Here is a 22,032-nt window from a genome sequence, read left to right as displayed (position 1 = left end):
TATTTTTTCCTTTCCCCCCTTTTTTTTCTTCTCTTTTTTTTCTTTTTTCTCTTTCTTTTTTCTCTTTCTTTTTTCCCCCTCTTTTTTTTCTTAGTTTTTTCTCCTTTTTTCTTTCTCTTTTCCCCCTTGCTTTTCTCTTTTTTTTTTTTTTTTTTTTTTTTACTCTTTTTTTCTCTTTTTCACCTATTTTTTCTCTTTTTTTAATCAAAATTCTGACTTTTAAACCTGACTTCATGCACCTCCAACTGTTTGCATTTTATGTGAATAATGAGCACTTTGACCTTTATTTTTGGTCTTATTTTATTCTTTTTTCCTTTCCCCACCTTTTTTTCTTCTTTTTTTCTTTTTTCTTTCTTTTTTTCTTAGTTTTTCTCTTTTTTCTTTCTCTTTTCCCCTCGATTTTCTCTTTTTTTCCCTCTTTTTTTTCTTTTTTCCTATTTTTTTCTATTTTTTCCCTATTTTTTCTCTTTTTTAATCAAAATTCTGGTTTAAAAGTCAAAATTCTGACTTTTAAACCTGACTTTATGCAGGCTTTTCACTTTTTATTTACTGTCGGGAATGCGCTCCCATAGCATCTACATTAAAGCAGGGTTAAACATGTTATTATTATTATTATTATGACTTTTTCCACATTTCTTGACTTTGGAGTCTCTAGTGACGCACAGTCGTGGACTCTCCATTAACTTCCTCCCACGCCACGCACTTTAACGAGGCCCCTGTTCAAACAAACGGCTCTGCAATGATTAATAACAGAGTTTAATCAAGATCCAGCGGAAAACCGTGGGCGAGAGCGAGACTGTGCCAGAGTGGTTAGCCAACCGCTCCAACCAGTGTTTCCCAACCAGGGGAACGCGCAATTTTACCAGGCGGAACTTGGAATGATTTCACGTTGTCTTTTTAAAAACTGGAATTGAATGGCATTCCACAATAAAACATTTAATTTCATCTTTTTGGAGTAAATTATACAGCGTTAGGACTTTTTTGAGACGATGATTTTGGACATAACCATTTTTAAAAACAAGAAAATGTAACGATAGTTGACAATTGACTAAATGTTGGACAAAATTAACACTGCAGACGTTTTTGGACCTAAAAAGCCACTTTGGACTTTTATTTTGTACATTGTGTGCGTCCACTTCCTTATTTTTTATGTATACTTGATTTGTTCTCTCTGGTCTTGTTTGATTTTGTCGTTTTATGTTTTAAATGAAAAAAACAAAAAATAATCCTGGCCTCAAACATGTACACTGCAAAATTCTATCTTAACTTAAAACTAGAAAAATACACTTGTTTAAGTCAAAAATGATCTGCCGGTGCGGTAAGTGGATTTTACTTCTACTAAATCGTAATTATCCAGTGTTTATTTAGTAGAAAATCCTTAAAACAAGATAACTATTTAATTTTTCTGGGTCTAGATTTAAGTGAATAAATCTTCATTAGATTGATGAAATTTGCAGTATTTTTTTTAACCCTTGAACTAATATAAGACTAGTAGAAGAGTTTAAAAAGTGTAGATAAAAACGCGCTTGAGGGCCGTGAAAGAGGATTCTTAGGGCCACATTTGGCCCCTGGGCCACAGTTTAGACCAAGGCTTCTTCACCTTTTTGACTTTGAGGACCATTCTTTTCTCTACAAATAACCCGTGGCTCGATCTCATGTTAACTGTATTATATTTGACTGATAGTGCTGCCCTCAAGGAGCAGTGCTCGGCCCCGCTTTGTTCTCTTCATCACTGGTTTAGACATACCTGGGTTTTCGGAGGGCCTCAAAACAAACGTATTGGAGACCTCCACTGTAGGCGCGTAATGATATCAGAGTCACATGGTACAATATTTATGGTGATATTTTCAAGAGGCAGAACCTTTTACATTTGACCCGGGAGAGCTGCTTCTCCAGTCGCACGAGATCGAGCCTTAGACGGGATAAAGTCAGACGCACATAAAACATAAACCATCATCTATTAGTTCATAATGTACGTCTCAGTTTACAGTGATCGACATGTGATGCGTCAAATATGAATTATTCTCCTCACCAAAAATATCAACAAAATGTAAAGTAAAAAAATCTTTGCGGAAATTAGTAAAGTATGGAAGTATTGATATTTTTGCCAGAGTATCGATACTTTTCGATACCTGGATATCTGGTTTAGGGCTACACGGTTATATTTTCCATTGGGTCAGATTTTTTTACTCACAATGGTACGATTCAACAGGAATATTTAGTTTCACTGAAGTAAATGAGAAATAAAACATAATAAAAAATATTGCTCTGTCACATAAAAACAGGACTAAAACATTTCAGAGCTTTAAGTAACAAAATTGTGGCACAAAATGTTACAAACAATGTCCATGCCACTTTCTGGTTGTTTAAAGCGCCCCCTACAGGTCGGACGACTCATTGAACTAAACTGCAGTTAAGATAAATATGTTTTGAATTTTACAAAAAATTATAAAAATGTTATCCCAGAATAGCACTTTTTTAAGGTTAATAATTTCACTTCCTGTTTGTGACTGATGACATCACAGTAGGAAATTACCCAGCAAACACTGGGCCAAAACTCATACTCAAGACAAATACAAATATATGAGAGCAACTTTATTTTGTTGAATTCATGTTTAGAGTCAAAAACGTTGTTTCTTTTGTGTAAATTCTGCATAAACTTTGACTGGAATGAGTGTCCCTGGTGTGATGTCACTTCCTGTATGAGTGTCCCTGGTGTGATGTCACTTCCTGTATGAGTGTCCCTGGTGTGATGTCACTTCCTGTATAAGTGTACCTGGTGTGATGTCACTTCCTGTATGAGTGTCCCTAGTGTGATGTCACTTCCTGTATGAGTGTCCCTGGTGTGACGTCACTTCCTGTATGAGTGTCCCTGGTGTGATGTCACTTCCAGTATGATTGTCCCTGGTGTGATGTCACTTCCTGTATGAGTGTCCCTGGTGTGGTGTCCCTTCCTGTATGAGTGTCCCTGGTGTGATGTCACTTCCAGTATGATTGTCCCTGGTGTGATGTCACTTCCTGTATGAGTGTCCCTGGTGTGACGTCACTTCCAGTATGATTGTCCCTGGTGTGATGTCACTTCCTGTATGAGTGTCCTTGGTGTGACGTCACTTCCAGTATGATTGTCCCTGGTGTGATGTCACTTCCTGTATGAGTGTCCTTGGTGTGATGTCACTTCCTGTATGAGTGTCCCTGGTGTGACGTCACTTCCAGTATGATTGTCCCTGGTGTGATGTCACTTCCTGTATGAGTGTCCCTGGTGTGACGTCACTTCCTGTATGAGTGTCCCTGGTGTGACGTCACTTCCTGTATGAGTGTCCCTGGTGTGATGTCACTTCCTGTATGAGTGTCCCTGGTGTGACGTCACTTCCAGTATGATTGTCCCTGGTGTGGTGTCCCTTCCTGTATGAGTGTCCCTGGTGTGATGTCACTTCCTGTATGAGTGTCCCTGGTGTGACGTCACTTCCAGTATGATTGTCCCTGGTGTGATGTCACTTCCTGTATGAGTGTCCCTGGTGTGACGTCACTTCCAGTATGATTGTCCCTGGTGTGGTGTCCCTTCCTGTATGAGTGTCCCTGGTGTGATGTCACTTCCTGTATGAGTGTCCCTGGTGTGACGTCACTTCCAGTATGATTGTCCCTGGTGTGATGTGTCCCTGGTGTGGTGTCACTTCCTGTATGAGTGTCCCTGGTGTGATGTCACTTCCAGTATGATTGTCCCTGGTGTGATGTCACTTCCTGTATGAGTGTCCTTGGTGTGATGTCACTTCCTGTCATTTTCCAATCCAAATTGTACATTTTCTCAAGCCGCACCTGGCAACGCCTCGAGCTTCACATCGTGTGCACTTTCAAACCCAAGACCCAAGAAACCAGACGCACATATTTTTTTTTTCTTTCCACTTTTTATTTGGACCCTTCTCCAAATTTTCTTCCATTTCACAAAATATTTACAAAAAAATTACCTTGCCCCGCCCCACCCTCCCGCCCCCTTTCGCTCTCAGACTTTTCCGTTTCCGCCCGTCCCGTCTCCGAGCACGGCGTCACAAGTTTGAATTTTACAAAAAACTTTAATGCAAAACTAAAGTCTTCCTCCGTCGTCGGTTTTTCCGCCGTCGCGCTGCGTTTTATTCTTTTTTTTAAGAGCTTGAATCCAGAATTCGGTGGTTTTCCCGAGTGCTTTGTCCGTCTCAACAGTCTTCAATGTGCTTTACTGGAAAAGGAAGTACAACTCTAGCATCGTTTGAAGCGTCCCGATGCCAAATGCGCGTCCGTTTCTCCCTCCAACCCAAAGTCATCGGCCGAACGGAAATGGAGCCTCTTTATTTTGAAAGGGAAGCCTCGCAACAGGAAGTCCCCGTTTTGTTGGAAGGGAGTGCTTTCAGTGAACGAGAGGCTTCAAAAATCACCTCTTGAAAACCCCCAAAACAAAACGTAGATATCGGTTTCGTCCCGTTCAATGTCCAAAGTCCGGGCGACGAGATCCCCCCAAAAAACTCGCCATCCGTTTTATTTCCCGAAAGACGTGGAAGAGCGTTTTTTTTTTTTTCTTAGTTTTTTTTTGTTGAGTTCAAGCCATTTTCAAAGGAAGGAAGTGCAGTAAAAAGACATCGCGGACGAGCCCCAATTCTCAAAACGCAGCGGCCCCGCCCCCCTCGACCATGAACGCTGCAAGCCCCTCCCACTGAGGAGGAACGTGGCTCTTTCCTCCCGTGACTGAGGCATCGAGGAAGCGGGTGAACAGAGTTGGGGCGCGGCCTCTTGTCATTACCCGATTTTAGTCGCTCGTTTTTTTGGGATCGTTGGAACTCACGTAAAACTCACAACTTACACGTTTTGACACTTTGAACTTTCAATTTAACGCGGATTCAAATGCATTTTAGTTCATATCAAGTCAAACGTTTATTTCTAACGCACGTCGAGACTTTTTGAACACATTTCCAACCAAATATTTACAAACAAAAACTGTATTAGCGACGAAAATCCAAATGCTCTTCTTTTGACATTTTGATTTTGAAAACTGCCGTACCGGACTTTAAAGGACACATATTCTGCATTATTTGCATCGTCCTTGTCCTTTAAACTTGTTCTTGTGCGTTTACTTTGGCGTCTTTCGCTCAGCCGGGCGTTCCCTCGTCGGGATTTGGCGTTAGCGCTCCCATCTACTGGCGGCAGAGGGAATTACAGTGGGGCGATAAACAAAAGCTAGCTTGCCCCGACATGCTAACGTAAACACACAGTTGCATTTGAGGTGATTTGAGTTAGAAATGAGTCCGTGATGATTTACGGACTTAAAAACAGCACAAGAGATGTCCAGATCAACATTTGACATTTAAAAAGTGTTTTGTGAGGCTCGGAGAAGCTAAACTCCAGCCCTGTTTTCGATGAGGGGGAAAACAAACTACAGAACGGTTAAAAGCTATGTGTCCTTTCAGTATTTTGGTTTTTCATTTCACCACAGTAACAAACACCCTGCAAACAGCGCCGCTAGCGCCTCCTAGAGTTCAAATCGGGTAATGACAAGTGCTTTAAACTCCGCGGAGAAGTTTTGGGAATTGAATCGCTGCCGTCGAGAAAAGACCGTCGGCCATTTTTGAAAAGAAAACGTGGACAAAATGTGGACAAGCGACACGTTTACGTCGTGGCACGAAATTTGATCCGTTATTACCGGGAAAACGGCGCCAAAAAAGGAGAATAGTTTGACGAGTGAATGTTGCTTTTGATCATTTGGTGTCACTGTAAACGTATTGCTTGCATTTCTCAGACGCAACAATGAAAAAAAAAAAAAAAAAGACAAATATAATGACAAATACAGGCTATAACCGACCAAACGCTACCCGACCGACTTTAAAAAATCTCCAAAATCATAAATAAAATCTCTCCTTTCAGGCCTTACAGTGTCTGCTCCAACCTCGTGCCAAAGGGAATCTAAACATTGAATATGACAACAGCAATAATACAAGAATGATAGACATAATAAAAGGTAGAGTGGAGAGTTTTGTACCCTGCCCCCGAGCGTCAAATGTTAAAGATGATAAGAGTTACACAATGGTGCTAATACAGTCGGCGCATGTGCTATTATTTGGTGTTTGGAAACAATCGACAGAAGCAAAAAATGTAGTTATTTTAGGTTCTTTGTTGAGGCTGGTTTGGGACTTGGTTTGTCCAACTTTTACCGACCCAAGTGTCGATCTAAAGTAGTAAAAAACTCCTCTTGTTTTTTGAAAAATCTGTTTTTAAGCTGTTTGGAATTCGACTGTTTGGATTTTTCAACAAACTGAGCTAATCAACTTTAAATGAATGAATAAAAATGACATTTGGACTTGGTTTGTTTGTATTTGTTTCAACTTTTACTAACCAAAGACTCAAACTTAAAGACTTAAGCCATTTTAAGCTATTGGGAAATTTCAAAAACTTAATTTGTGAGTCATGACAATATTTGAAAAAAAATTCAACTAAAACACAAACTAACCTAAGTCAAAGTGTAATTTTTGTTGTCGTTTTATTGTGTTGTTTAAAACTGTAGAAAAAGGAGGGTTTTTTGTCTCATTTTCCAATTTACATCAACCCAAACACGTTAAAACGTTTAAATCGTGGAACATATTATGTAAAATGTGGCGTTTTACATAAGCCTTTTCAAAACTGTGGCTCATAGATAAAGAATTTGACCAAACACACGTTCTTCAGGAGGAAATGGAAATAATTTGTCCTCAAAGTCTGAATTTTCATGTTTTGAGGGAGTTTTTTTTGACATTTTTTAACTAAATGTGCACAACTTCAATTGAAAAACAACATTTAATCTCTTTTTACTTGGGTCGTTTACCATTTTAAAGCGGTGCCAACAAAAAGAATGTTGAGAAATGCGAGGAATTGGTTTGAATCGAGCGGGTTTCAGGAGGAAGTGCTCAGATTTCAAGTGCGTCGTCTGGACTGGGCTGAATCCAAGTGCTTATTGCATAAACCACTTTAACGACCATAAAGTAACTACATTTTCCTGTCACACTTTTATTCTCTGCAAAAATAAAATGTCTACGAGAGTTAAAACGACTTGAATTCAGAACCTTCTTTTATTTGTATTTATTCTACAGGATTTATTTAGTTTTAAATTTAGATGATCCAATTTTATTTGAAAATATTTCCGACTGTTCAATGTTTTTATTGTCAATTGAAACCAAAAATATCATCTAAATTTTATTAAATCACTTTTCATTATATTTTTTTTTTTTGATTTAAAGAAAATTATTTTTATTCTGTATGTTTTAGTAAATGTGTAGTATTTATGTTAATAAATACATAATATAGCTTAGATTAATTGATTTAAAATTGGTGGGTGGGGTTATAATATTGACAGTTATTGTAGTTTAGTTTTTTTAATTCCTTCCTAAATATTAAAATACATTTTTCATTTTATTTTCAATGTTATTTATTAAAAGAAAATGAACTGACTTTTATTGTTTAATAATTAATGTTTTAGTAGAATAAATTCAAAACATGTTGTTTAGCTTGAATTAATTAATGTATAATTGTAGTTTTGATCAATAGGTTAATGTTAATTATGTTAAACCTGTAAAACTAAATTGTCCAAGTCAAATCAGTTATTTTTCTGAACTCAGGTCGTTTTAACTCCAGATATTGGACTTTTTTGCAGCGCTGAGCCCGTCGCCGTCGCCGTCGTTAACTGGTGACGTAGTGCTTGGCCGACGGTTGCCCGTAGAGACCGTAGAAATCCGCGTGTCTGTGCGTTTGCGAAGCGTCGATCCAGTCGCGCACGGCCAGTCCCTGCATGGTGGGCCCGCCGGCCGCCAGACCGGGCGGCGGCGGCGGCGGCGGGTAATCCTGCGCGCTCACCCAGGGGAACGAGCCCGAGCGGGGGTACGGCGGGTGGGCGCGGTGCCCCGACACCGACGGCACACCGGAGCAGTAGCAGTTATCCATGGTGCAAACCAGAATCTTGCGCCCGCCGTACTGAGGAAGCTGCGACGCGTGCGAAGCCCCGCCCCCGCCGCCGCCGCCGCTGCCTCCCGGGAAGTGGGAGGAGCTGAAGACGGAACCCGAGTGGTGATTGGACGAGGAGGTGGCGGAGTCGTTGATGCAGGGCGGGGCCAGCGGCGGTTGCTGTGACGGCGGCGGCGGCGGCTGGTTGGTGGATTGGCCCTCGCCGGAAGAGGAGGTGCCTAGATACGGTTGCTTGGGCGCCGAGGAGGAGGAGTCTTTGTAGCTGGTTTTGTTGGAGGACGAGGAGGACGCGGAGGACGACTCGGGGAAGGCGGACGAGTGCTTGCGTTTCTCGGCCGACGCGGCGCCGTGGCCGCTCGGGAACGCCGTGACGGACTGGAGGAAGGCGGAGGGCGGAGTCAGAGGAGCTGGAAGACAGACAAAACGTGTAAACACAAACTCTACAGCGCATTCGGACGAGGACACGCGGCGTTGTTTTTACGCGGCGAGCGGCTAAACTCGCTGAAACATGACGAGAACCTTTATTATCGTTTGTTTTTAGCGTCACGTACCTGTGCGTTTAATCCCTTCGCACCGACACATCCACTTGATCTAAACTTTAGAGCGCCCCCTACAGGTCGGACGACTCATTGAACTAAAACGCAGTTGAGATCAAATATATTTGGACTTTTGCTAAAAAAAATTATACACATTTTATCACGGAATAGAACATTTTTAGGTTTATAATTTCACTTCCTGTTTGAAATTGATGACATCACAGTAGGAAATTACCCAGAAAACTCATCTAATGTCGACATGTTTGTAATTTGACGAATAAAAATATATGGATTCTGCATAAACTTTTGACTGGAATGAGTGTCCCTGGTGTGATGTCACTTCCTGTAGGAGTGTCCCTGGTGTGATGTCACTTCCTTTCATTTTTTTACAGATTTTCCAGCGTTTATTCCACAAATACCTGCTCGATCGGTGTAAAACTATCATTTATATGTACGACAGGTATAAACACACCAGATGAAGTCAGAATTAGACAATCGTAAAATCCTGTCATACGTCACTTTAAACCTGCGGCGAAATAATCGTGTTAGTTTAGCTCAAATCCGGCCGCAGAGACATCCTGAAACGATTTACGTTTAAAATCACAGACTAAAAACAGGGCTTAAAACGCACGTAAGGAGCTTTTAAGTGACAAAGACAGTTTTGAAGTCTAAATGAAGAAGGCGGAGTCAGAAGACGTGTCACTCACTCTCCAGAGTCCGGCGGAGGCTCTTCTCTCGTTTGGAGATCTCCGACAGGAAGAGTTTGGAGTTGAGGTTTCCCACTTTGTACGGAGGAAGGCTGCTGCCCACGCACGCCTGAGATCTGAAACCAGAGAGGAACGAGAGTAAACGAGAGAGTAAATGAGGATTAAACCAGGTCTAAACCAGGTCTAAACCAGGCCTAAACCAGGTCCAAACCAGGTCCAAACCAGGACTAAACCAGGCCTAAACCAGGTCCAAACCAGGCCTAAACCAGGTCCAAACCAGGTCCAAACCAGGTCTAAACCAGGTCTAAACCAGGACTAAACCAGGACTAAACCAGGTCTAAACCAGGTCTAAACCAGGCCTAAACCAGGTCCAAACCAGGTCCAAACCAGGTCCAAACCAGGTCTAAACCAGGTCTAAACCAGGCCTAAACCAGGCCTAAACCAGGTCCAAACCAGGTCCAAACCAGGTCCAAACCAGGTCCAAACCAGGCCTAAACCAGGTCTGTTTGTAAAAGTGTAAAATATTTAAAATAAAGTGTAAAATATTTTACCAGAAGTGTATAATATTTTAAATAAAGATAAAGTGTAAAATATATTTTTTTAAATGTAAAATATTTTTACTTAAGTATAAAATATTTTAAATACAGTGTAAAACGAGAGAGACACAAGAAAAAAACAGCTCGAGACCAGCCTAAACTAGGACTAAACTAGGCCTAAACTAGGACTAAACCAGGTCTAAACCAGGTCTAAACCAGGTCTAAACCAGGACTAAACCAGGACTAAACCAGGACTAAATCAGGTCTAAACCAGGTCTAAACTAGGACTAAACCAGGTCTAAACCAGTACCTGTCGCTGAGGATCTTGACCGGTTTGGTGTTCTTCATGAAGCTGAGCTGTTCCGACTTCTCGAACACGGTGTTGATGGAGCTGATGAGCTTCTGGGCCTCGTGCCGCTGTTCGCCCAGAACCAGGACCTGGGCCGAGTTCTCCTGGCAGAACCTGGACTGGGCCCGGTCCAGCGCCTCCAGGGTCCGGACCAGATCCTCCTCCAGGAGCTGGTGCATCCTCTGGTACTGGAGACGCACCTCCTCCTTCAGCTCGCACACCCGGTCCTGCGTTAAAGGACACATATTGCGCGTTATTAGTCACGTTATTGCCCTTTAAACGTGATCAAGTACATTTAGTTTGATATGTCATGTTTTAGAACTACAAAAAATAACTTTGCCACAGCCTTGGGAGACGCCAGTGTAACTGAGCTTTGGCTCCAGAGGGAATTACGCCATTTTAAACTCAACACCGTTTGCTAACGCAGCTGCTCGCCGACTTCCTGGTTGAAGCGGTGCAGCTGTAAAGATGGTGAAGCGCGAGTCTGGAGATGATTTATGGAGTAAAAAACAGCAGGAGATTCTCAGAGTCACAGATGGAGAAAAGGTCATTTATGGAGGAGATTCAGAACGAGAGTGTTTCTGAGGCTCGGAGGGGAGAGGACTTTCTTCTCTATTTTTGTTATTATTCAAGAAAAACACAATTCATATGTACAAAAAATTAAAACTGACAAAAAATGACAACAACAAAAAGATAGGGCTGGACAAAAGACAGATTGGGTACTGGTATTTTTTGTATTTTTTTTTTAACAATAATAATTACACCCTATTTTCCGGACTTTTTTCATAGTTTTGGTCGGGGTGCGACTTGTACTCCAGAGCGACTTATATGTGATATTATTCGTTATTCTCACACTGACAACCACAAGAGGGCGCTCTAGTCTCTAAGCGACGCAGAAGAAGAATCTGCACTTCCTCTACCTCTGGAGTTTGTGGAGTTGTTTAGAAGTGACACAGAGGAAGAAGAATTCAATGGATTTAGTGATTTTGGGGTAAAACTGATGCTTTGGTAAACTTGTTAGCATGTTCTTTATGTCAGGTGAATGGGTCAGTGGATCTCACCTCGACCACACATTTGTCGGAGTCCAGTTTGCAGAGCTGCTCCTCGATCTCCTGGACGCGCTCCTCCACCTTCTCCTGCTGACGCAGCAGTGTTTGCTGCAGGAGGGAAACAAAAGACGTTCAAACTGAACCGAGATTTCACATTTACATCAAAACCACCGACAGAATCCACAAAGCACATTTAAACATCGTCAACAAACAATGGTCATTTTTATGGTTTAACCCTGGTTTAGACCAGGGTTAGACCAGGGTTAGACCAGGGTTAGACCAGGGTTAGACCAGGGTTAGACCAGGGTTAGACCAGGGTTAGACCTGGTTTAGACCTGGTTTAGACCTGGTTTAGACCTGGTTTAGACCATGAAAACAATGTAAAAATGACGATCTTCCATTATTAAAGTTCAACACTAGGAACCATACGTCTCCTTTAAAAAAACAAATATTGTGAATTGCAGATTCTTTATCCGTCTTGTTCTCGTGTCCTGTGGAAAAGTCCGGCAGAAGCATGAGTCACAGTCAGACTCTGCAGCAGGTGTTAGCCGCGGCGCTAACGCTTGACTCACGGCGCCCGTATTTCCTGCTCGGGACGTGACTAAGGACAGCGCCATCTACTGACCGTCTGTCCAGAATGTCAAGACGTCAGAAGTGTCATTATTATTTTTGTCTTATGGCTTTGAAGTACATCATTTGTGACTTATCCGACCTGATTTTGAACTTTGGATCCGTTTTTTGTTTCTTGTGGGTCGAGATGTGGACCATAAACCAGGACAATTGTCTGCGTTTCCACAGCTAAACCTGGCCTAAACCTAGCCTAAACCAGGCCTAAACCAGGCCTAAACCTGGCCTAAACCTAGCCTAAACCAGGCCTAAACCAGGCCTAAACCAGGCCTAAACCAGGCCTAAACCTGGCCTAAACCTGGCCTAAACCTGGCCTAAACCAGGTCTAAACCAGGTCTAAACCAGGTCTAAACCTGGCCTAAACCTGGCCTAAACCTGGCCTAAACCAGGTCTAAACCTGGCCTAAACCTGGCATAAACCAGGCCTAAACCAGGCCTAAACCAGGTCTAAACCAGGTCTAAACCAGGTCTAAACCAGGTCTAAACCAGGTCTAAACCAGGTCTAAACCAGGACTAAACCTGGTCTAAACCGGGCCTAAACCAAGACTGAACCAGGACTAAACCAGGACTAAAGACCAGACCTTGAGTGCATCTCCTCCCTCTCCCTCCCCAGTGAGGATGCACCTGTGCTGGGCAGATAAGAGCGCTGAGAGCCCCTCATTGTGTCCGACTCCTCTGCATTGTTTGTCATTCCAGCACAAGAGAAAACACGGCCCACGAACGCTCTGAACTGCCATTTTAGAGACTGAAGTGAACCAACGTTTGACCCAAAACCCAACATTTAAACAAACGTTTAACCCAAAACCCAACATTTAAACAAACGTTTGACCCAAAACCCAACATTTAAACAAACGTTTAACCCAAAACCCAACATTTAAACAAACGTTTGACCCAAAACCCAACATTTAACCCAAAACCAAAAACCCAACTTTTAACCCGTTTAACCCAACATTAAACCCAACATTGAAGCTAACATTGAAGCTAACATAGAAGCACTCACCCGTATGTCGTTGCGGCGCAGCTCCACGTCGCTGACCGCGTGCCCGTGCGTGGGGTGGCAGCGGGCGAAGCAGCAGTACTGGCACACGGCCGTCTGCTCGGCGTCGCAGTGGTACAGCCGGTACTCGTCGTGCTGCGGGCAGGTCCACGCCTTGACCGCGCCCGCCTCCACCAGCAGATGCCCCAGGGCAGAGCACGGCTGCTGCAGGTGCGTCTGCACGTGCGACTGGCAGCAGGGGGCGTTGCAGCGTAGGCAGACCTTCACGGCGGGCAGGGGCGGGCCGCGGCGGCACAGGATGCACTGCAGCGCCGGGGCCGACGCCTTCTCCACGCTCAGGGCGTTGTACTTCTCCACGATGTTGGAGAGCTTGTGGTTCTTCTCCAGGTTGGGCTTCTGCGAGTAGCCGTGGTTACACTCGGGGCAGCGCGTCACCGTGGAGTCCTTGGCCCAGGCCTCGCTGATGCAGCCGCGGCAGAAGTTGTGCTTGCACGGCAGCTGGATGGGCTCCGAGAACACGTGGAGGCAGATCGGGCAGATCAGCTCCTCCTCGAAGCAGTTCCTCCAGGACTCGGCGAGATCCGGAGACGTCATGGTGAAGGAGGCCGGACCTGAGGGCGAGAGGCGAGAAGCGCCCGTTAATGCGCCGGACGGGCTTTTCACGCTAGCGCCGCGGCTGACCACCGTTTACGGCAAAGCGATCAGTCTTTTTTTTTTTAATGAGTCAACACAGAAGACGTGAAAAGACGTTTAATGCATTTGACCCAGATGAAGCTGAAGTGAAGACGTTTCAGAAGCTGGTGGAGCACGTTTACGGACAAAATACACGAGTTTACACTTTTTCCACACGATTCTAACGCAATTCTGGATTGATTTGAGTCATAAAACTCCTCAGCTCATGACTCAGAACCCGTGTATGGACGGTTATTTCAATAGTTGCGATTGACTTGTTACCAAGTCGCGACACTAAAAATGATCAACCCCATTCTCCACGCTGATTTTTAAAAATAACGACATTTGACACAAAATAACACGACTTTCTTTGCGTTTCCATGTGAGTTTGTACGAGTTCTGTCGGTTCAGAAACTATCAAAAAAGTCTGGCTTGACACACTATTCGGGCTTTTTGAGTGACCTTTGACCTCCCGCGCGTCTGCGTTTAACTAAGAGTACATTCCAGTCGGTTAGCTGCGGCGTAGACGAACTTTAAAAACACAGAGGAGCGCCCCCTACAGGTCGGACGACTCACTGAACTGAAACGCAGTTAAGATAAATATATTTAGAATTTTGCTAAAAAAAATTGTTTTAAATGTTATCTCAGAATAGCACATTTTTAAGGTTTATAATGTCACTTCCTGTTTGTAATTGATGACATCACACTATGAAATTACCCAGCAAACACTGGGCCAAAACTCAGCTAATGTCACCATTTTTTTGTATTTGACGACTAAAAATATACGAGAGCGAATTTATTTTGTTGAATTAATGTTTAGAGAGTCAAAAAAGTTAATTCTTTTGTGTAAATTCTGCATAAACTTTGACTGGAATTAGTGTCCCTGGTGTGATGTCACTTCCTGTACGAGTGTCCCTGGTGTGATGTCACTTCCTGTACGAGTGTCCCTGGTGTGATGTCACTTCCTGTTACGAGTGTCCCTGGTGTGATGTCACTTCCTGTTACGAGTGTCCCTGGTGTGATGTCACTTCCTGTTACGAGTGTCCCTGGTGTGATGTCACTTCCTGTTACGAGTGTCCCTGGTGTGATGTCACTTCCCGTTATGAGTGTCCCTGATGTGATGTCACTTCCTGTATGAGTGTCCCCTGGTGTGATGTCACTTCCCGTTATGAGTGTCCCTGGTGTGATGTCACTTCCTGTCATTTTCTACAGATAATTCAATGTTTTCTCCACAAATACCTGCTCGATCGGTGTAAAACTATAATTTACATGTACGACAGGTATAAACACACCAGATAAAGTCAGAATGAGAACATTGTAAAAACCTGTCATGGCCCTTTAAAACCCTTCATTTTCAGCTGCTTTAATGCAGTCGATTTTGTTTGAATTTCAGTCCTTTTTTAATGTTTTACGATAGTTTAGACCTGGTTTGGTTGAGTCCCTATGACACGTTTCACTAAAACTCACTGAACACAATTATATTTCAGATTTGACTAAACATTTGTCCCGTTTGTCCCAGTTTGACCGTAAAGTTTATAATTGTACTTCCTGGTTGGACACGAGCACAAATATGACATAGAGGTGATTCCACAGCTGTTACCATAGCAACCAGACTGTAAACAAGAGCCAAACTCCACATAAATGACAAAACAGTTCTGATCTGACACAATAACACCATAAAACACCTTTATTTAGTCCAACCATGGTTTAAACTGTCTCTGTGTCGCACACTGATGACATCACAGAGGGATTCAGCTCCACTTCCTGTCATTTTAAACTCTTATGTTTCTAAATTTCTTCCCAAACTGCAACTTAACAGAAGTAAAACTGTGATAAATATTCACCACAGGTTCTACACCATTAAACTAAGTCAGAATTAGAAAAACAGGAGAACCTTTAATATGGACTTCGTAATATGCTTCATAACTGTCGTTTTTGGCGACACGATATCACGACGTGTCAGTTATTCTTATACAGGTTATTTCTTGCTCTAATGTGGACGTAAACTCAATTTTAACCAAATAAAAGTTATAATACCACGACTGAAGTCTTCTGGATAGAGAATACTTCAAACAATGTGAAATACTTTATTCCTTTTTCAAATTTTGCTATAGTAACGTCGCGTTTTTTGTTCTGACAACTCTTTCCGCGTGTGTTTTAGAGCCTGTTTAGTCCGGACGAACAAGGAAGCGCGAGCGGGTTTGAGACGGTTAAAACGGTGTTAAAACGTGTGCGTAGCCCCTGTGCTTAGTCCCTGTGCTTAGTCCCTGTGCTTAGTCCCTGTGCTTAGTCCCTGTGCTTAGTCCCTGTGCTTAGTCCCTGTGCTTAGTCCCTGTGCTTAGTCCCTGTCCTTAAACGGCTCACAGTCCAGACTATGGCGTCACCACAAGGGGGCGGTGTGGGGAAATGTTTTACTCACGCTATGCTGGGAAATATAAGTCATGTTTTCACTCCCATGGTCCGACTCACGGTGTGACACTCGCACAACACGCCGAAGGTCCGACTCACGGTGTGACACTCGCACAACACGCCGCGGGTACGACTCACGGTGTGACACTCGCACAACACGCCGAAGGTCCGACTCACGGTGTGACACTCGCACAACACGCCGCGGGTACGACTCACGGTGTGACACTCGCACAACACGCCGAAGGTCCGACTCACGGTGTGACACTCGCACAACACGCCGCGGGTTTAACGCTATTACGACAAATACGATACGACGCCTTCGATTAAGTGCACGCCGATTATTTTTTGGGCTTTTTCTGTGGAAATCTTTGGAGTCAGAGTAATTTAGTCATTTCATTAATAATTGATTGATTTAGTCCGTCTCTCTGAAAATGCCTCCTCCATAATTATGAGTCTGTTTAGTATGTCAGGTCTAAACCAGGTAAAATAAGACTAGACACGATTAACCCAGTACAATACCAGTGACCAAACCAGGAACAAACACTAAAGCAAGAGTCAAACATGTTATGAGGAACTGAAGGTTTAAACCAGGACTAAACCAGGACTAAACCAGGACTAAACCAGGCCTAAACCAGGACTAAACCAGGTCCAAACCAGATCTAAACCAGGTCTAAACCAGGCCTAAACCAGGACTAAACCAGGTCTAAACCAGGTCCAAACCAGGTCATGTTATCTGGATTAAATCAGAAATAAATACAGACACATTGTCTTATGCATTATTAATCCATCAATAACCAGCTCTAAACCCCCCACATCCTTCACCTCGTTATCTTCACGTACCTCGTTAAATCCTCTTCCGTGCGCTCGGGACCACCGGATGAAGGGATGACAGACTCTCCGCCCCGAACACCGGTCTCAAGACCCCACACCGGGCGTCACAGGTCTCGGGACCCCCACACCGGGCGTCACACACCCCCAAAAACCAAAAGTAAAAGGACAATCACGGGCGACACCTCGGTGCTTTCCACTGCGCGCGTGCGGGTGACGTTTCCTATTTCCAGTAATCGCCCTCCGAGGACCGGGCCGCGTCACCCTGACCCTGGGACCGGCTCGCGCTGCGTGTCCGAGTGTCCGCGTGAGTGTCCGCGTGACCACCCGGAGACCCCGCGGCTAAACGGCCAAAACGCTGCGTAAAGACCGCGCCGCTTCGCCCACGCGCCCGGAACACTCCTCGCGCCCGGCGGACCGCGGGACGTGTCGCAACTCTGGGGCGAAAATGCGCAAAAGCCGAGGCTCAGAAAGAGCGTGAAAACGGGCGCAGTTACAGGCGCGCGCCGCGGTCATGAATAGTAATCACGCAGCGGCGCGGCGCGGCTCGCATCGCTCCGCGCACGGAAAGGCCTCGCGTGGCTCTGTTTGTGTTTAGGCCCGAACAAAAGCTCCGCAATCACGCACCGGGGCCAGCGCGCGCGCACCGGGAGATCTGACCGCGCAGGTGACCGTCCCGCGAGACAAAGGCGTCCGGTGCGTCCGCTGGAATGTGGTCCGGGCTTTTCTCCCCCGAAACCCCGAGATTTTATCGATCGCGATCTCGATTTCGCCACCGAATCCGGTTCAGACCGTGACCGTGCCCCGCGCGCGCGTGCCTCGCGTAAATCCACTTAAAACGACGCGTGATTTGCCCAGAGACGTCACCGCAGCGTCGCCCCAGCGCGAGCCGAGACCGATCACGCAGCTTTTAACGCAAGAACCGGACATTGTTCGCCGAGCAGGCCATGACGGTGCGACGCGGAGCCCAAAAAACGCGATGTGACTCCCCGCGGGGCCAGAACGGAACGTGGATGTGTCTAGAGCGCGATCCCAGGGGCCATCGTGCCAAATCCACGGGACAAAATGTAGAAAAGGCGTAGAAAAAAAGGCCGGAGCTTGTGAAGCGATCGAAGGCTTCAGACGGATCACCCACCGCGCTGCGCACTCGCGTCCATTTCAGGCCGATCTCGAGTCCTAATGTCCGTGTTTGAGGCGCGTGAATGAGGCCGCGGCGTCTGGAGCCGCGTCGAGGCCGGGGCCGAGCGAAAAAGCCTCAAATGGAGCTCCGCGGCGGGTCAGAACGTGTGTGTTTAGGCCGCAGTTCTTTCTCTGTCGCTCGGCTTCACAGAGGAATGCAGCTGGACGGGCCCCGGAGCGTGTCAAGCTGCGGCCGCGGCGGCGACGCACATCCGGCCAAGCCTTTCACATTAAAGCGTGAGCCTCATCACACAGAGGGTGAATAAAGAAGTTAGAGGTTATAAACGTCATGAATGATACAGATGACCGAGATGGAGAAGGTCAAAGGTCACTTGTAAATGCAGCGGGAGAATCTCTCCTTTGTCCTAAACTGAAGCTGCCACCGGCTTTTCACAATAAAATAATAATTAATCTGAGATCATTATGAGTAGCTGCTGTGGCACTGGGACACGCCCCGTGCACCAAGATTACACCAAGACTACACCAAGACTACACCAAGACTACACCAAGACTACACCAAGACTACATCAAGACTACACCAAGACTACATCAAGATTACACTGGGACACGCCCTCTCACGGGGTAGTCAGAGAGTGCCAGGGGTGTAGCTACCCAACAGGAGAGACAAGCATTTGCCTGGGGCCTTGATCACTAGGGGCCCCCAAAGGGCTTTATTTAGGCTACAATCGGCTCATTAGAATAAAATAATGTCATTGAAAGGAAACTGTATTGTATGCTCCGCCCACAGTCAGTGACTGCTACAAGACTACACCGAGACTACACCGAGACTACACCGGGACTACACCAAGACTACACCAAGACTACATCGAGACTACACCAAGACTACATCAAGACTACACCAAGACTACACCAAGACTACATCAAGACTACATTAAGACTACATCAAGACTACACCAAGACTACATCAAGACTACACCAAGACTACACCAAGACTACATCAAGACTACACCGAGACTACACCGAGACTACACCGGGACTACACCGAGACTACACCAAGACTACACCGAGACGACTACACCAAGACTACATCGAGACGACACCAATACTACACCAAGACTACACCGGGACTACATCGGGACTACACCAAGACTACATCAAGACTACACCGGGACTACACAGAGACGACTACATCGAGACTACACCAAGACTACATCAAGACTACACCAAGACTACACCGGGACTACATCGGGACTATACCGAGTCTACACAGAGACTACACCAAGACTACATCAAGACAACACCGGGACTACACCAAGACTACACCGAGTCTACACCAAGACTACACCGGGACTACACCAAGACAACATAAAGACTACACCAAGACTACACCGAGTCTACACCAAGACTACACCAAGACTACGGAGAACATTTTCATCTAACTAAATGTCCCAGTGATGGTTAAATATGTGTTTCCGTGGCATATGAAGTGTCCGTTGTCGCCCCCTGTTGTCTCCGGGCGGAAAACCAGCCTTTTATCAACATCAATTTACTTAGTTCTGCTTTAAAACTTCAATTGCGTTTAGTATTGGCAGTTTATTTTGAAATTGCTTAAATTCCTGCTTGGACCGTTGCCCTGCGACCTGGCCCCGGCACCAGGCCTCGGCACCCGGCCTCCAGGCCCAGCAACTGGCCCCAGGACCAGGCCCCGGATGAGCAAAAGTTTTATTGATGAAGATGAATACAGAGCGTTTATAAATCCTTCACTTTAAAGGCGCAATGGATGATTTTTCTGCGATTTGAGAACGCAGGCGGAAGTGCACATGACACTCCCCCGTGTGGACCGATACAACACACACGTGTGTTTGTTTATTAGCGCAACGGAGCGCATCGCATCTCTCGTCTCCCGTAGATTTCCATCCACTTCTGCGTCAGCTCGAACCGTCTTTCTCCGTCTTCATTTTGCCCCGTACACTGAGGGAACTATATTATGATAGATCCATGCGCTTAGGCACGCGGAAACATGGGGACGAGTCTGACGCGGCTGCAGGTGAGCGATAGGTGCGTTTTATGATTGATACGTGGCAGGACAAATAATTTATCCACGCCACGAGGAAATATGATTAAAAAAATTGCTGAAAAAAATCGTCCATTCCACCTTTAAGAAAGATTTGGTTTAACATTTGTGGATTTTCTTTACAGACTTTTTTAAAACACACTTTTGTTATGAAACTCGTGCGCTCCACTTCCTGGCCGCCCCTCTCTGTCCGCGCCGCCTTCACGCGCTGGAGTCTCGGTGGCACGAGCCCCCTCCGCCGCTGCCGCCCTCCTTCCGGATCAACGAGGACCGTCACGTGACCTGTCACACAACCGACCCGTGTCACGTTTAGAACCGAGAGGATCCGAGCGCCGAGGCAGGGGGAGGGGCCACTGTGAGGGCCCCGCTGTGAGGGCCTCTGTGAGGGCCACTGTGAGGGGTCCGCTGTGAGGGCCACTGTTACGGTCACTGTGAGGGCCCCGCTGTGAGGGCCACTGTGAGGGGTCCGCTATGAGGGCCACTGTGAGGGCCCCGCTGTGAGGTGCCACTGTGAGGTGCCACTGTGAGGGGGCCACTGTGAGGGCCCCGCTGTGAGGTGCCACTGTGAGGTGCCACTGTGAGGGGTCCGCTGTGAGGACCACTGTGAGGTGCCACTGTGAGGGGCCCGCTGTGAGGTGCAGTGGAAGGGTTGAGTTTGTGTAATATAAAAGTAAATGTGTGAATATGAACAAATAATGTAAATATGTTTCAGATACATGAATATAACAATGTGATGGAAGAGGTAGAGTTTGTTACTCAAGTATAAGTACAAGTACAAGTATAATGTGAGTTTAAACATCATAATTTGACTATTTAAACATCAAATAAAAGTGTTGAAGTACCATTTGAAAATGTCACGTACTGTTGTGAAGTAACTGTTGTGAAGTAACTGTATCCTGGAAACACTGAGGATCGATACCAACATGTCTTATCTTATCTTATCTTATCTTATATTTTGATACTATTGTTGTTGACTGAAAAGGTGCAGTTACGCCCCCTACTGGAGTCACACGTGATCAAAGCCTGTTTTACGCTGTCCTGTAAAAAGAGACGTCAGGTGCAGTACCGGGCACCGCCGCCACGAGGCAGGACTCATGGTGAACATCAATACAAGAGATAAACCCGCGCACGCGGCTCACGGCCAGAATGTGTTTTTTTCCTGTTGATTAGACACAGACCGGAAGTGCTGCTTCTACCGCCGTAAATTAGGTACTTTTCAAATTAGTCACACTGAAGACTCGACTAAAATGAGAAAGTTTGCGAAACGTAGTGACTTTATTTTCGATTAGTTCTGTTTTCTTTCTTTGAACACGTGACAAGCCCCGCTTCCGCAGAGCATCAAAAAATTGGGTGAAACTCTTATTGTTCCGCTCCACGGAAATCTTTAGTAAAAGGCGAAAGATTTATACGATCTGAAGGGAAACAAGAGTGTACTGTCTCTTTAAGGCCCGGGAGAGTCAAGGCATCAGCGGTGATACTGTCCTCGGTCATGGGTCAGAACACACGGACACGGACCCGAACACACGGAACCGAACAGCGTGAACGATGCGAACTCGCCAAGCTTATGAAAGAACTGCGCTGTGGACAGAACGGATGAATAACGACAGTTCTTTACGCTCGTCTTTTGTTTTTAATCTCGGCGCAATGTATCATGGGATGTCACTCACGGACCGTGCGGGAAAACGTGGCCAAATATTTACCGATTTAACGGAAAACAAACGACTTTACGAGATTTACGTAATAAGGAGGTTTATGATGACACATTTTGTTGCGAATTTTTTTTTTTTTTTTAAGTATTTTATTTGGTAGAAAAGACGATTTATGCATAATTAAATAAATATCAGACGGATACACAAAACATCTGCAAAAAGAAAAAGCAATATTAGTTTAAATTAAAATACACAAGGATAAATATTTTAATACATTGATCCGCACAGAATTATGACAAAAAAATAAAATAATAAAAAATAATTGTCTGCTCAATAAAGTCATGTTTTAAAATGTAAAAACAATAAATAAAGGTACAAATATGAAATTAGAAAGCGTAATTCGATGTTTAAACGCAATTTTGCGGCTGTTTTGTGTTTGTTATGAACGTTTTTTTTAACTTCCTGCTTCCTGTTACGTTGGGTACTGCCCCGCGTTCTGATTGGCCG

General features: G+C 44.9%; 2 protein-coding genes and 1 non-coding gene across 4 annotated transcripts in view; all 3 read right to left on the bottom strand.

The window, feature by feature from the left end:
• The window catches only part of lhpp (phospholysine phosphohistidine inorganic pyrophosphate phosphatase), a 420,402-nt gene that overhangs the window by 175,695 nt on the left and 222,675 nt on the right, over positions 1-22,032 (bottom strand). The gene's annotated exons all lie outside the window — the stretch shown is intronic.
• LOC140369328 (E3 ubiquitin-protein ligase TRIM8-like) lies at positions 5,920-16,797 on the bottom strand. Of its 2 annotated transcripts, none has more exons than XM_072456627.1 (6): positions 16,675-16,797; positions 12,757-13,364; positions 11,143-11,238; positions 10,043-10,308; positions 9,197-9,312; positions 5,920-8,360 (listed from the first exon to the last, which is right to left on the bottom strand). In XM_072456627.1, exons 2-6 carry the CDS (start codon positions 13,345-13,347, stop codon positions 7,672-7,674), a joined length of 1,758 nt encoding a protein of 585 aa, XP_072312728.1. In that variant the 5' UTR covers positions 13,348-13,364; positions 16,675-16,797; the 3' UTR covers positions 5,920-7,671. The 2 variants fall into 2 exon arrangements, with proteins under 2 accessions (XP_072312728.1, XP_072312729.1); XM_072456628.1 differs by having other exon boundaries at positions 16,671-16,688.
• Positions 21,195-21,308, bottom strand: LOC140369579 (U5 spliceosomal RNA). The gene has a single exon (XR_011928239.1). It is a non-coding gene; the product is annotated as a U5 spliceosomal RNA (small nuclear RNA).

This window comes from Eucyclogobius newberryi, unplaced genomic scaffold (assembly GCF_026437365.1).
Source record: "Eucyclogobius newberryi isolate DKJ021-1_F unplaced genomic scaffold, fEucNew1.0.hap1 SCAF_20, whole genome shotgun sequence".
NCBI lineage: Eukaryota > Metazoa > Chordata > Actinopteri > Gobiiformes > Gobiidae > Eucyclogobius > Eucyclogobius newberryi.
This window is presented reverse-complemented; position numbering and strand designations above follow the sequence as displayed.